This window comes from Filicampus tigris, chromosome 3 (assembly GCF_054856515.1).
Source record: "Filicampus tigris isolate MCC_2025a chromosome 3, RoL_Ftig_1.0, whole genome shotgun sequence".
Taxonomy (NCBI): domain Eukaryota; kingdom Metazoa; phylum Chordata; class Actinopteri; order Syngnathiformes; family Syngnathidae; genus Filicampus; species Filicampus tigris.
Window position 1 is genome coordinate 8,631,813 of NC_141219.1, and position 14,459 is coordinate 8,646,271.

Consider the following 14,459-nt stretch of genomic DNA (forward strand, 5'->3'; position numbering starts at 1 on the left):
ATATATATATATATATAGTATATATATATATATATATATATATATACATATATATATATAGTATATATATATATATATATATATATATATACATATATATAGATATATATACATATACATATATATATATTTATCATAACCTGTGATGTTTAAAAACCCAACACTCTGTTGAGTGAAATATTTTTTGTTAGCTGTTTCTATGAATTTGACTCTGTCATACAGACATCTTGCTGTGCATCTGAGTTGAATGAAGTGTTTCTTATGGGTGAGTGTGTGTGTGGTGTGTGTGTGTGCGTGTGTGGTGGTGGGTGTGTGTGTGTGTAACTGACATCCCAAGTGAATTGACCCAGTGTTAGTGGTGAGAAGGCAGCATGCCAGTTCTATTTTTTTTTAAATCACTGTCTGTAATAATACTAATAATACACAGCAATGGACTTATATTGTTCCTGTTCTTAATTAATGTGTAGAGCCACAGTTCTTTCTCATGGAACCTAATTATCTCTGGCCAAACTTGTGTCCACTAACTCCTCAGGTTTTGAATATAAACCACACAACCAAGTCCATTCAGTTACATTTATTTTTCTTACTAACCTTGCAAACATCAGCTGAGTTTTGAGGAAAAGTCGTTAAAGTAACGGCAAATTCACCACCCTGAAACCAACAAAAGACTGATTTATGCAATAATGATTTTTCTTTCTCACCTTGCAATAATGTATTGACCTTATCCCATACATTTGCAAATTAACAACACATAAATCAATACGTATTTGTATTTTGTACAAATATTTTAAGTCAAACAAATCTTATTGTAAGTGTACTGTATATAGAACAGTGGGATGAATGGTGAAATGTATTGTGCTTTTTCTCTTAATAACAAAATGAAAACATTAATGCAAATGTGGTGTCCGTGTCATTTGTTAAAAAAAAAAAAGAAAACCACTCAGTTATCAGTTGAGTCTAAAGCGTCAGTCAGCAATTTCATCAGCATTGTGACACATACATTTTGTAAATGTATTATTGTGTTTAGATTTGGCTTTTTTTTTTTTCTATCTGAAGTACCCTGTTCGACTTTAAACCGTTTAAACAACGTAGCCGTGTTCTTTGATGGCATCCTAACATCTTCCAGATGATTCGGTGGGTGTTTGTTAGTTGTTGGGCCAGCGCAGTACATTTCTTCGAGAAGTGTTTGAATTTCTACTGGAAGGACTAAGCATTCCTTTTAACTCGAAATTGCAGTTGCCTCGGAGAGGGAGTGTGAATACTGAGAGATGCTCTCATCAAGATGAACACTAGCAAAAGAAAGTAATTAAGCACTATAACACAGAAGTACACATCAGTAATGGTCGCACGCTATCCAAAAACCAAATACATACCCCTCCCTCCTCCCAGAGGCTGTGAGCAAATAATATAAGGCATCAGAGGACTCTCATTGGATGCCTGGTACGTGCTTTGATCTTCCTGTAAGTCATGACACCATTGCTTTTTCACTCCCCTCTTCTTGCTTTTGATCACCTTGTGGAAAAAGTATGACAGTACTTTGGAGCCAGTGTTTAGGCCATAATAGCTCACCTAATTGGCTGCACATGTTCTTTTGATTTTGCTTATATATATTTAGAAATGAATGGGCTATTTAGACACGCAATAACAGAACAGTAGTTTTCAAATTATTTTGTTAAAATATATTAGATTAAAATCAGAATATTACAACTTGATTTTCGTGAAATTCCAACTCTTGATCCAGACAAAATGGACCCTGGTTCTTGTAAAGATTGCACTTTTTAAATTATTTTTTATAACTTATCTCTCTCAGCAGTGATTTTTTTCTCTAAGAAATATGAGTTTGTTATCACAACATTATGACCTTTTCTTTCCCTTTGAAAATGAGCAACTTTAAAAAAAAAAAAAAATTCCAATAGCATATTTTACACAGACTTTAGAGGTAAAATGTAGGCTACACATGGTATGTTTAGGAGGTCCTTAGTCAAATTTGTCCCTGTAAGATGTTCCTGAACCCTCAAAGTTTGAGAACTGCTAAATTATAGAATACATTTGGTCACCAGCATGAATTGCATCGCGTCCCAATTGGTGTGAAGTAAAAAATAATAAACAAACAAATAAATAAACAACAACCTACAAATACATTGTTATTGTAAATGATTTTTCCGGCATCTATGCTATACTTGAGAACGACCTTTTACTTTTACTCCCAACATTTAAAATCAGATGTCTGCACTTTCTACTCCTTTGGCCAAAATGGTTTGTTACTTTTTCGAATTTGGCAGATGACAACGTGATGTAACCAAATCGGCGAGATAAGGAAACTAGATCTTGATTGATTGCATTTGTGAGCCAGAAAGAAACATTTAGAGCATTACAGCAAATATAAGGATAACAATGATGACGTTCCAACCATGACGTCATTTAGGAGCTTTTCTTATGTTGTCTGCCTCATTATGCATTCAAGGTGCATTTTTCAGGTATAATTCATCTAACAAGTTAAATGGAAATTATTTCGTTAGATTTTTTTCAATTAGATATCACAACGGGTAGTGCGTCTAATTTTACTTGTGTACATAAGTCTCAGTCTAGAGTCTTTCAGAATTTTATTTTATTTATTTTTTTAAACGTTTTGTGTTTGTTGTGTTAAATCAGTACTTTTCTATAAGAGAATTTCCAGGCTATCTGTACTTGTATACAAAGTGGGTACTTTCCCCCCTGTAGTACCAAATTCCCACTGAAAGGTTTGTTGTTGACAACCCACCGACCCACATTATGGAGCTGCTGAACTCCCAGCGTGCATTGTGTAGAGTAAATCTGTTTTCTGCACGAGTTCCACCCACCAGCGGTTAGTGCGCGCGCACACACACACACACGCACGCACTTCACAGCCTCCCCTCTCTTCCCCCCTCCGCAGGTCCAGCATAGCGTTTTCGGGAAGAATAAGGTTTGAAGTCCGTCTTTTACCGGAGCCAAGCGGGGCCTAGCGGGACGAAACGACTCGACTATGTGGAGACAGAATCTTGTCTCGTCATGTCTCGTTTTTCTGCTGACGTTCGCCGATGCTGCGCGATGTAAGTTTGCGCCCGTTTTGATTCATATTTTGGATATGAATCAGTTCTTGTCTTGAGCAACTTTGGAGAATCTTAAATTACTTTTTTTTTTGTTACTGTAACTCCAATGAGTGAACACAAATTGAGTTTTAACATTCAAACTACGCGTGCACATCACGAGGTGCTTACACTAACAAAAGGTCATTTCTTGGAAATCTCAGTTTCGCAACGACCTCTTTTTTTTTCCAGGCCAGTTCATATAAGAGCAATTTGGCTTGGCTAATTCATCCATGCAAGCTCCAGCTCCATCTGCCATCTGTCAGGAGCAAACATGACTAAATTCCTGCTTGGATCAGTCATATGTTATTGTAACATGAAGCTGCCTGAATTCTTGGATGAATCCCGTGTGCGGGAACAGCATGTTGTGCAAAAACGACAACAACGAGTTGGTTTGACACGTGTGTTTCCATGTGTGTCCCAGTTCTGAGCCAGAGCACAGCATCGCACTTCCTGAGCCGGCGCAGGAGGGCCAACTCGCTTTTTGAGGAGCACAAGAAGGGCAACCTGGAGAGGGAATGCATTGAGGAGCTGTGCAACAGGGAGGAGGCCAGGGAGATCTTTGAGAACGTCCCTGAGACGGTAAGATTGCTCAAAACTCTTCTCACTCCACTGAGAGGAAAAAGAGCGCCTGGGGGAGTTCACCTATTGTAAGACATTGCCTGAGTCCGTCCGTCCATCCATCCATCGATCCATCCATCCAAACATTGTCAAAACTGCTTGTCCTCATACATGGTCATTGGTGAACTGTACTCAATGGTGGAAAAGACTTTGAACTAATTATTTTTGTGTCATTTTATTCACATCACAAAGAAATGGCATTTGAACAGGGCTATATACTATATAGACTTGTAATATCCACTGTACATTACCATCATCTATTGGTGACGAAAAGAGGAAAAAGTCACTCTAACCATTCTAACCACATGAACCCAAAGGATAGCGGAATAGCGGACATGGGGATACTTACTAGTGTTAGTACTAATAATAACCCAATACACAAAAAGGAAGTTTTTTATTTGATTTGAAAACTGGCTGATCAAATGTTTGTTGACCACTTTGCATGTGTCAATGACAAATTCAAAATTTGATCATTGCAGGATCCTAGAAAACAGCTTCAAGGTTTTACACAGACAGAAGACGTACAATTTTCACAAACTATTATAATATTGCAATATCTAGGTAGTTTTCTAGATTATTATATGAAAACAAAATAATTCAAACTGAAATTGAAAAAAATAAAATAAAATAAAAACAAAAATGCTTTAAGAAACAAACACTAACTGAAACTACTGTACTTCTTATGTCCATAAAACAACCTAAAAGTAACTATAATTATAGATTTAAAAACTCCTTTGTTATTATACAATATATCAATTAATATCATACATGAGCTTTCGGGGTTCATTTTAAATGTATTATGTTGATCATGAAGAAGAAGGAAAATTAAACAGTTGTTCATGAATTATCGTTCACTTTATTATATAATAGTAATGACCTTTTTTTTTTAAAATCTTGCACTCGACAAATATCCCATGTTTTTAAAACAAACAATAAAACTAATACTAAAACTAATAAAAACTAAACAAAAACAAAAAAAAATGCTTTGCATTTCCCCCAAAAATAGAAAGCTAAAAAAACACATTTGATCTGAAAATTAATTACAACTAACTGTATTTAAAAAACAAAAATCCAAATGAAATAAAAACGAACTAAAATGAAAAATCCAAGATTATTATAACCTTTGTACTGTTCCCAAGCTACTTGCGGGGTAAAAATACTGAAACTTGTTGCAAAGAGCAAAAATTCTTAAGTAGTTGATGCCAACCCAAAAGGTGTATAATTGCTTGTTGATGCCACAAGATGGTGGCAAAGCACTTATTTTCTATTAGATATGGCTATGGTCGGACTGTTCCTCCCATCACTGTAATATAGTTTATAAAAGATGGCATCAAAGCAATATTTTTATATTCCATATGGCTTTGGCCTGAACAAAAGACAGCAAAGAACTGAGTTATTCGGGGAACAACGGAGAATCAGTTCCCAGAATAATTGACAAATACATACATTTGCGAATGCAGACAAATTGCAAATATGATATTTAATATGATTCACGGTGCAAATTTGCAGCTAAAATCACAAAGCACTGAATACTTGGAGCCGAAGCTGTCACAATTTGCTCACAGTCACTGCAACATCTTAAAAAAAACATTTTCTCTTCCAGGACTTCTTTTATCCGAGGTACGTTGGTAAGTTTGCAGACAGACCAATTGTTTTGATATATTGGACTATTATTTGTCTTAGTAATAAATACCTTATATTGATCTCTTTTTAAGCGTGTCTGGGCTCTCATCGTGTCGGCATCAACAACCACAATTCGGATTCTGCTATCCCGTCAGACCTTCGGACCTGCGTGAAAGGTGAGAGCTGTTTTAATGTTGCTTAGTTTTGTGCGGGACACTATGCAATTTCACTCAATTGGTCCGAAAATTATCTATTTCTGAAAAATATATAATTGTACATCTATCTATGCCAGCCATGTATAGTGAAAGGAAGAGAAATTAATAAATAAATGTTTGGAAACACTAACATAGTTGGCTGTGAGACATCATTTTCCACGAGAACTTCCTGGTCGCAGTTAAAAGTCTTCTTTTGTCTATGTTGCTTTTATTCCATCAAAATGTCTTCGTTGTCGGGCAGAAATCAGCAATCAGTGCACGCCATTTCCGTGCAATAGGGAAGGAACAGAGCGCTGTGTGGACGGTCAAGCCTCTTACATATGTGTGTGCAAGCCAGGCTGGAATGGGCAATGCTGTGAGAAAGGTGAGTTATACAGTATTTCAAAACTCAACCCAAACATATTTTTTCAAGGATATGTTCTATGGCAGGCCCACTATTTGAACGACGGCATTCTGATTAATATTGAGCTTGTGGAATATTAGTTAAGCAGCAAAATCCACCTGTTTTTAGCCATCTCAGGGGGCGGCCATTTTGTCACTTCTGTCAACTGAAAAGGACATCACAGATGCTCAAGGCTCACATAATGACCAATCATGGCTCAGATTCAGAAAAAAGGTGAGCCAGAGATGGCTAAAAACGGGCGGATTAATTTATTCCATAAACGCAATAGTTATCAACATGCCTTGTTTCAACTAGTGGGCCTGCATAAAACATATTCTTGAAAAAAACATGATTGGGTTGACTTCTTTAAGTCTTAAAATGCTAATTATCCATTTGTCCATCACGCAGACATCGATGAATGTTCAGATCCCAAGTTTCCAGCGGAATGTAACCAAAAATGTGAGAATATTCCTGGAAGCTTCCACTGCACGTGTAAAGATGGCTTCTATCTCAGTGACAACTTCAACTGTGTGGGTAAGATTATGCACATCAGTTGTATTTTGTTCACTAGTTTTGTAAACACTCTATACACAATACATAGCCTTGATATCGTTGATATAGCTTTCTTTGTGCTGAATAACAAAAATGTCAATGTATATGCCTTTCAACGATGATCATGCTCATTGTTGATTGTGCTAATTGTTCACATGGTTGTATAACATATGAGGACAGATGTTTTTAGTGTGCCCCCTATGGTGGAAATGCAGCTGCTTCGAAGTGGTGTTCAGCAGCTAAGCAAACAAGTCATTCGCAACATTCTCTTTGATAATATCCTGAGTATAATTTTATGGAAATAATGAACCGTTTGTCATCCAACTCTTTCCAAACAATCTATTCTTACATTGGCTAGAACAAAAAGTCCCATCCAAGGCATCAGAAAAGATTGTTTATCCTTCAGCCTTAAACCGATATCATCACTCTTATTTGTTGTTGTTTGCTGTCGCACATTAGTAGGCATTGACTGCTCTGATTTGTCGCTGTTTATCTTGCGTTAGTTCAGTACAAAGTCTCTCTAAACATGCACTGACTCAGTGAGAAACATTTACTTTCTCACATTTTTGATTGGGTCAGGTTGTTTGCAAATAGCTCGCTGCTATGTATTTGCTATTTTGTTAGTTGACCTTTACTCAGTTTGTTGGAGAAGTCAACCTACAAAAAGTCTTTGCAATAATATGTTCTGTGCGCCTTCACTAGTCCAAACACGGCTTTCTGATTAATATTGTGTTTGTGGAATATGTGTTAAGCGGCAATCTCTACCCATTTTTAGCCACCTCGGGGGGCGGCCATTTTGTCACTTTCTGTCGACTGAAAATGACATCACAGTTGCTCAGGGCTCAGGTAACGACCAATCACGGCTCACCTATTTTCTGAAGCTGAGCCATGATTGGTCGTTAGCTGAGGTGTCATTTTCAGTCGACAGCAAGTGGCAAAATGGCCGCCCTCTGAGATGTACAAAAACAGGTGGATTTTACTGCTTAAGTCATATTCCACAAATGCAGTATTTATCAGAATGCTGTGTTTCAACTAGCAGGTCTGCATAGAACATAAAGAACATTTTGGGGTTGACTTGCCTTTTAAGATTTGAACATTCGTTACTAAAATTATTTATTTTCTAACTTTATTTCTTGTGTCAGAAGCAACCTTGAAACCTTAACGTAAAAGTAAAATATCTGTCAGATGCTTAAAAGTGGTAATTATGTGAGATGATAAAACAAGCTACACACAATAGTATCATCATGCTGCTGGAATGGAAGGGTTGGAGTCTGTTTTTTTTTTCTTCATATTGTAAAGGCTCAAGAGATCATTTGTCTCTTTATTGGCTCTTTGTAGATATCAACGAGTGCCTAATGTACCCCAGTATTTGTGAAGATACTGCAAAATGTGTCAATACACCAGGCATGTTTGAGTGTCAGTGTCCAGCAGGATACAAATACAACTTCACTTCCAAACACTGCAGTGGTGAGTGTTAAAACCCTTGCAGATTTATTTTATTGTCGCCTTATGCATGATTATTTAAAAGTCATTTTCCATTTGAAATGCACTCTTGTACCCCTTCTGGAACGAAAATGGATCTGTGGGGTTCTGAATACTTTTGACTGAATTTACCCTTGCAGATGTGGATGAGTGCAAGGGGAACGTGTGCGAAGGCACTTGCATCAACGACGTGGGCAGCTACACATGCCACTGCGATGGCCGGCAGGGTCTTCGCTTGGCGGATGACAAGCGCAGCTGCGAAAGGATCCCAGTTTGTGTGGAGTTGCACGACTCCAAGTACGATGAGATGTTGTACCTAGGGGAGCAGTTTGCAGGGCTTCCTGTGATATATCTTCTCTTCCATCTACCAGAGACAACAAAGTGAGCGCAACAACCCCCATTCACATGTGCCACCATGTTGGAATTGCACCAAAATATGAAAGAAAACAAAACAGTCAATAAAAACTAAGCACTGTCGTATGACATAGCGACACTATAAATGCATACTGTAGCAGGACAGGGACATATGTACAATGATTTGATTGTTAGTTGTTTTTTTTTTTTTCACAGCTAATGCCTATCCTATCTGACCCTGGGCCAAAGACAGACTACACCACTGAATATAAATATACAGTAGAGAGTGACAACTAAGTCAAGTCAGATCAATAAAACCACAGGTGTCAAACTCAAGACCCGGGGGCCAGATCCGGCCCGCGACATCATTTTATGTGGCTCGCGAAAACATATCATGTGTTGACTTGACATGTTTTTTTAAAATTGTCTTCACTGTTAACACAACATATTTGATATTTCAAGCATTTATTACCAATCCTTCCTTTAAAATACATTAAAAAATAGTTGAATAATTATTTACCATCTTCTGATTTCAGAACTAACGATCCATCAATTAGTTGTGTATAAGGCGATCATACATTTACACAGGTTTACAGTCGTAATGGCCCTCCGAGTGAAATCAGAACTACGATGTGGCCTGCGACAAAAATGAGTTTGACACCCCAACACTAGACTATCAGTGACAGCAAATCCAAAGATAATTCTTACTATTTGTTATTGTTCAATACTCTATAATCTGTGTACTTTAGCAGTGATCCCCAACCTTTTTTCTGGTTGAACGTTCATACAAGTCGATACACTTCACGGACACTCACTGAGTCGGGGGGTGGGGTGGATGTGGCTGGGGCGATTTGATCTTGGGTTGACGGTAATGGCTTTGTGGATTTTCATATTGTTAGTTGTTAGTTAGTTGTACAACAATCAACGAAAATCCACTGTATTTTTTTCATCAATATCGAATGACTTTTTAGCCGTCGCAATGCGGCCAACAAGAATGACCCGCTCAAGGCACTTTTGTTGAGGAATCAGTTTTGAAGGCTTCATTGATTTATTGGTGAGGCACTCACCGCATATTGTGCAGAGCGGGCTTCGTTCGTGCGTGGTCATCACCTGTTGCCCTTAATCCATATTTCAAGTAGGTCTTCTGGTATTTTCTGTAAAAGGCATGTTTCTGTTTCTTCTTGGGCATAGGCTCTTGTGTTGAATCCTCACTGGGCTTTTTCCACCATTGCAAAGAAACTTTCCAAATCTGTCTATTTATTTTATTCATTTTACTAGCTTGTGAATTTAATATGAGCATTGCGTGACCAAGACAACTTGACATATGTCAAGAGTCAGTCGGATATAAAGGAGAGAATTCGGTCAGTTTTCAAAATAAAATATTTTTCAACCTCAGATAATGAATAAACCGAAAGTACTGTACGTTTCTTTCTTTCATCTGTGCGGCCCGGTCCAAAATGGCCAGCGGCACGGTACCCTCTCCGTACACTGATTTACCATATAAATGCATGTGATAAATCAAGTCTTGTGTAAATATAATGTAATTGCTGTCCCATTAACACTTTCAGTTGTGTTTCTCAATGCCAGGTTTGCAGCCGAGTTTGACTTCCGCACATTTGACCCAGAGGGAGTTATTCTCTATGCAGAATCCTCCCAGGACGCGTGGTTCATGCTGGGCCTACGAGGCGGCCAAATCGAGGTCCAGTTTAAAAACGAGCACACGTTAAAGGTCACCAGTGGAGGGAAAACCATCAACGATGGACAGTGGCATGTGGTAAGGAAATTTGAATGGAAGATTAACACGATGCTGATATTGGAATAGTAATGACAGCAGCACCGCATGTCGCATGCAGATCTCTGTGGATGAACTTGAGAAGAGCATCAGTGTGAAGATCAGCAAGGAAGCTGTAATGAGCATCAACAGCCCAGAGAGTCTCTTTACGGGGGTTAACGGCAAACTGAAGACCAAAGTTTACATCGCCGGTCTCCCCAACCGCACCAACAGTCTCATCAGACCTGTAAGTTGGCATCTTGAATTGCACCTTTTTTTTTTTTTTTTTTGCTGCCCTGCTCTGTGTTGCACCTGATTCACAATAATGGATGATAGTGAATGACAGGAACCTAAATTGGACGAGCCACTCACGATCCATTTGTGCAATAGATCAACCCACGCCTTGATGGTTGCATCCGAGGCTGGAACTTGATGAACCAGGGACCATCTGGTGTGAAAGAGGCCATCCAGGAGAAGGAAAGTAAACACTGCTACGCACATGTGGAACGAGGATCTTTTTTCACTGGCGACGGATTGGCACGCTTCAATGTTGACTACAGTGAGTAAGTTAAGTCAGACTTTACCAATCCACATAAGGAAATGTGCTCTTAATGTCCTTTACCTCATGCCAAAGCAACTGTTGAATAGCAGGAGTAGTACAGGGTGAAACAATAAAACAGGAACTTTTTAAAGATTAAATAAAACCAAGAATGGTGGTAGAAAAATATTTTAATCACGGTCATCAAACCTTAAAACATGCAATTTAAAGCGGAGGTCAACCCAAACATATTTTTTTAAGAATATGTTCTATGCAGGCCCACTAGTTGAAACACCGCATTTTGATTGATATTGTGTTTGTGGAATATGAGTCAAGCAACAAAATCCACCCGTTTTTAGCCACCGACCCGGCCATTTTGTCACTTCTGTCGACCAAAAATGACATCACAGTTGCTCACGGCTCAAATAACGACCAATCATAGCTCAGCTTCAAAAACAGGTGAGCACATGTGGAACGAAAAAAATATGTTTGGGTTGACTTCCACTTTAAGAAGCAATGATAGAATTTTCTTTTCTTTTTTTAATTACGTCCTGTAGATGGCATCCTCCTGTATGAAGGCATTTCCCGTTTTTTGGGGGGGGGTCACCCTGTATTTAAGATGAGGGTGTGGTGGGGTGAGAGAAAATATGATACTCATGACATACTTGAGACGGACATTAAAGCTCAAATGAGGTCCATATTTTGATATTCCTAGACTGCTGTTGATGTACTTTATATAGACTAGAATATAAATAACAAATAAATATGTGGTGGAGGATATTTTGCATTAGTGTTTGGTAATTTCCAAAAATGTAATGTCCAAAGCTGTTTGGAAAACTGTTTGTTCTGTTAGGGTCACTAAAAATATTAACAAAGTTTAGTGAAATTATAAAGGAAGGGTTTTACCTCCTGACTACTAAGGTTTTACCTCCTGACTACTAAGGCACTGTGTATTAATTCACTACATGCCGCACGTATTTTTTTCCCTTGTGTACCGTATGCGTTCAGGTGACTCTGGAAGCTGGAAAGTGGATTTAAGGATGAGCATACGTCCTTCAAGCAGCACAGGTGTCCTCTTTGCTCTAGTTTCCGACAACAGAGTCCCGTTGTCGCTTGCTGTGCTGACCGAGGGCGAATATGACGCTGTATGTGCATATTAAACAATTGTTTGTAACAAAGCATGTTTCTTAATCTTGCCCGTCAACAACGTGCTTAAAATGGACTTGTGTTGCAGAACCTGCAAGTTTTCTTGGATGGCATTATGGTGGCAACACTGGACTCGTTGCTGTTATGCTACCCTGACCGATTAACGGTGCTGTTGAGTGTCACTCCAACAGAAATGTCAATCTCAGCCAACTCCTCAAATGTCAGGGAAATATTGCCTGATGCCCTGCAGGAGGCACTGCAGCGCCTCAACTCCACAATGCAGAACCCGATCAGCACCTACATTGGTGGGATACCAGGTCAGTTACAAGTAGATGAACATTGATGGATTACTTTTAGTGATCATTACAGTATTTGCTCACTAACGTACTCGGCAACATATGCTCACCATATAAAGGCCAATGTGCCAGCGCTAATCTTTTCAATGTGAATATTCTATTTTGTCTTTGAGTGTTCTTCCAAAAAGTGCTTCAAAGCAAGCTTAAAGTAGTTACAGGAAACTTTCCCCCCTAAGCATTTCCAAGTGACCATCCTGATTGATTCCAGGAATCAATGATCTGTGTTTCTTTGTGGTCTCATTAGTTGAATCTGCTGCAGTAAGCAACTGTAAGAATTTACACCAGAAGTTTGATGTCATCGCAATGATCAAAGTAGATTAATTCTATCCCACTGGTAGGACCACATTCAATCGAGGGCTTTCTGTGCACCAAATGGATCAAGTTGTTAATACTGTAATTGGTCAAATTATTTGAGAACTCACAAATGTATTCAAGTTCACTGAACACGAAAAAGCACGAGAAGGAATGTGTTATTATGGGGTGATCAAATCAAGGTTAAACTCTTTGGACACAACACAATGCCAAAGAATGCTAGGTGCTAGGCGCAAATGCAATTAGGATTCAGTACCCTCAGTGGCTGCATTATTCTTGGGATTGTTTTCTGAAAACTATTTAGCATCTCTATCTCTTCGAGAGAACACACACACACATACACATATATATGTGTATATATATATATATATATATATATAGAGAGAGAGAGAGAGAGAGAGAGAGAGAGAGAGAGAGAGAGAGAGAGAGAGAGAGAGAGAGAGAGAGAGAGAGAGAGAGAGAAGGGCTGCACGATAATCGATATGCAATATGGTTGTTGAATATTGCGATATCAGTATTATTGCGATATTTAACATATACATAACAAAATTAATTTTTCATTATCTAATGAAAGAATTACATTTTTCCTGCAGCAAAATAAGCACGCTCAATGTATTCTTAGCTGATTCATTGTAATTACTCTTGATATTGTTCAACTATTGGACGACGATCTACATTTAAGTTTGCATCTGACTGCTCAAATTCAGATAAAAACATACATTTCCATAAATTTGTTGCATGTCTTCGCGATATGCATATTGCATGCTCCAATATCGCGATATCGATATTTTTTTCGATATATTGTGCAGCCCTAACTTATGTACATCGCGGGCGTTGGGCCCAAACCTTGTACCCCCAAAATAGTCACTTATCATATACACAGAGCTGGGCACTTGACCCTTTTTTGCCCGTCCGGCTGCGACCCTCCACCCTTGACCTGGGTACCCTTCCAGCCGCGACCCCCCGGCCATATTCATAAACATTGTTGGCCCCCGCCCCATTCTGACAACCCCCCGCCGCCCCCCAAAAAAAACAAACCCAAAAAAAACGTGCATGATGCCCCCGCAGGAGAGATGCTAATGGAAGAGGTTTATTTAAAGACAATTACCGGGCTCACTTACTATTAAAACCCGCTGTGGACACGCTTCAAACGCGCCACTTACTCCCGCTATTACCCAGCTGCGTGTACTTACTTCCATTGCGTGCCCTGGGCTTGGTTTTATTTATATATATGTATATATATATATATATATATATATATATATATATATATATATATATATATATATATATATATATATATATATATATATATATATATATTTATTTATAATCCTTCTCAATATTTTTCTCTTCACTCCCCTCTTTCAGATGATGTCCCAATTGATGCCACCCCAGTGACTGCCTTTTATCACGGCTGCATGGACATCTCTGTCAACGGCCAGATGTTGGACTTTGACGAGGCCGCAAGCAAACACAACAGTATCAAGTCTCATTCCTGTCCTCCCGCTTCAACCCCAGAAACTGACGTGCTTCAGCCACATGGAGAGTGACCTTAATTAACACCACCACTCGCAGTAGGTAGCAGTGTCCTCCCCTCGCGGGATATTCAATATTTAGGACACAGGATGGGAGGGATAGGAAAGATGAGTGTATCAAGAAGAGAAAATAGTTTTCAAAGCTTTTGCCACACTTATCAATGTTTTTTTTTTCAATTACTTCCGATGTATGACAACAGCTTGTTTGCTGGAAACTGGATGACGTAGTTGTAGCACTTTGCTGCAACCAAATAATTCCAAGAAATGTTGGAGAGCAGCGTAACATGTGTTGAGCAAGAGACGGTTGTGTTTGTTCCACACGACCCCTGACGACCAGGCTCCAAAGCCACCTGCAGCCTGGCCCCTGTCGCTGGATCTTGGTGGAATTGTTCTTCCTATCGCGTATGGTGAATCACCTGTAAGGATAAATAACTTGAAATAAAAGTCGAACACATGCTTGAA

The 14,459-nt window shown here is 38.8% G+C and overlaps 1 protein-coding gene across 1 annotated transcript; it reads left to right on the forward strand.

Moving 5' to 3' along the window:
• The first annotated feature begins 2,854 nt into the window (after positions 1-2,854).
• On the forward strand, positions 2,855-14,459 carry pros1 (protein S). The gene is made up of 14 exons (XM_086026807.1): positions 2,855-3,071; positions 3,532-3,689; positions 5,332-5,356; positions 5,444-5,527; positions 5,808-5,930; positions 6,357-6,482; positions 7,839-7,967; positions 8,123-8,363; positions 9,924-10,110; positions 10,190-10,354; positions 10,498-10,666; positions 11,654-11,790; positions 11,880-12,108; positions 13,831-14,459. Exons 1-14 carry the CDS (start codon positions 3,005-3,007, stop codon positions 14,010-14,012), a joined length of 2,022 nt encoding a protein of 673 aa, XP_085882933.1. The 5' UTR covers positions 2,855-3,004; the 3' UTR covers positions 14,013-14,459.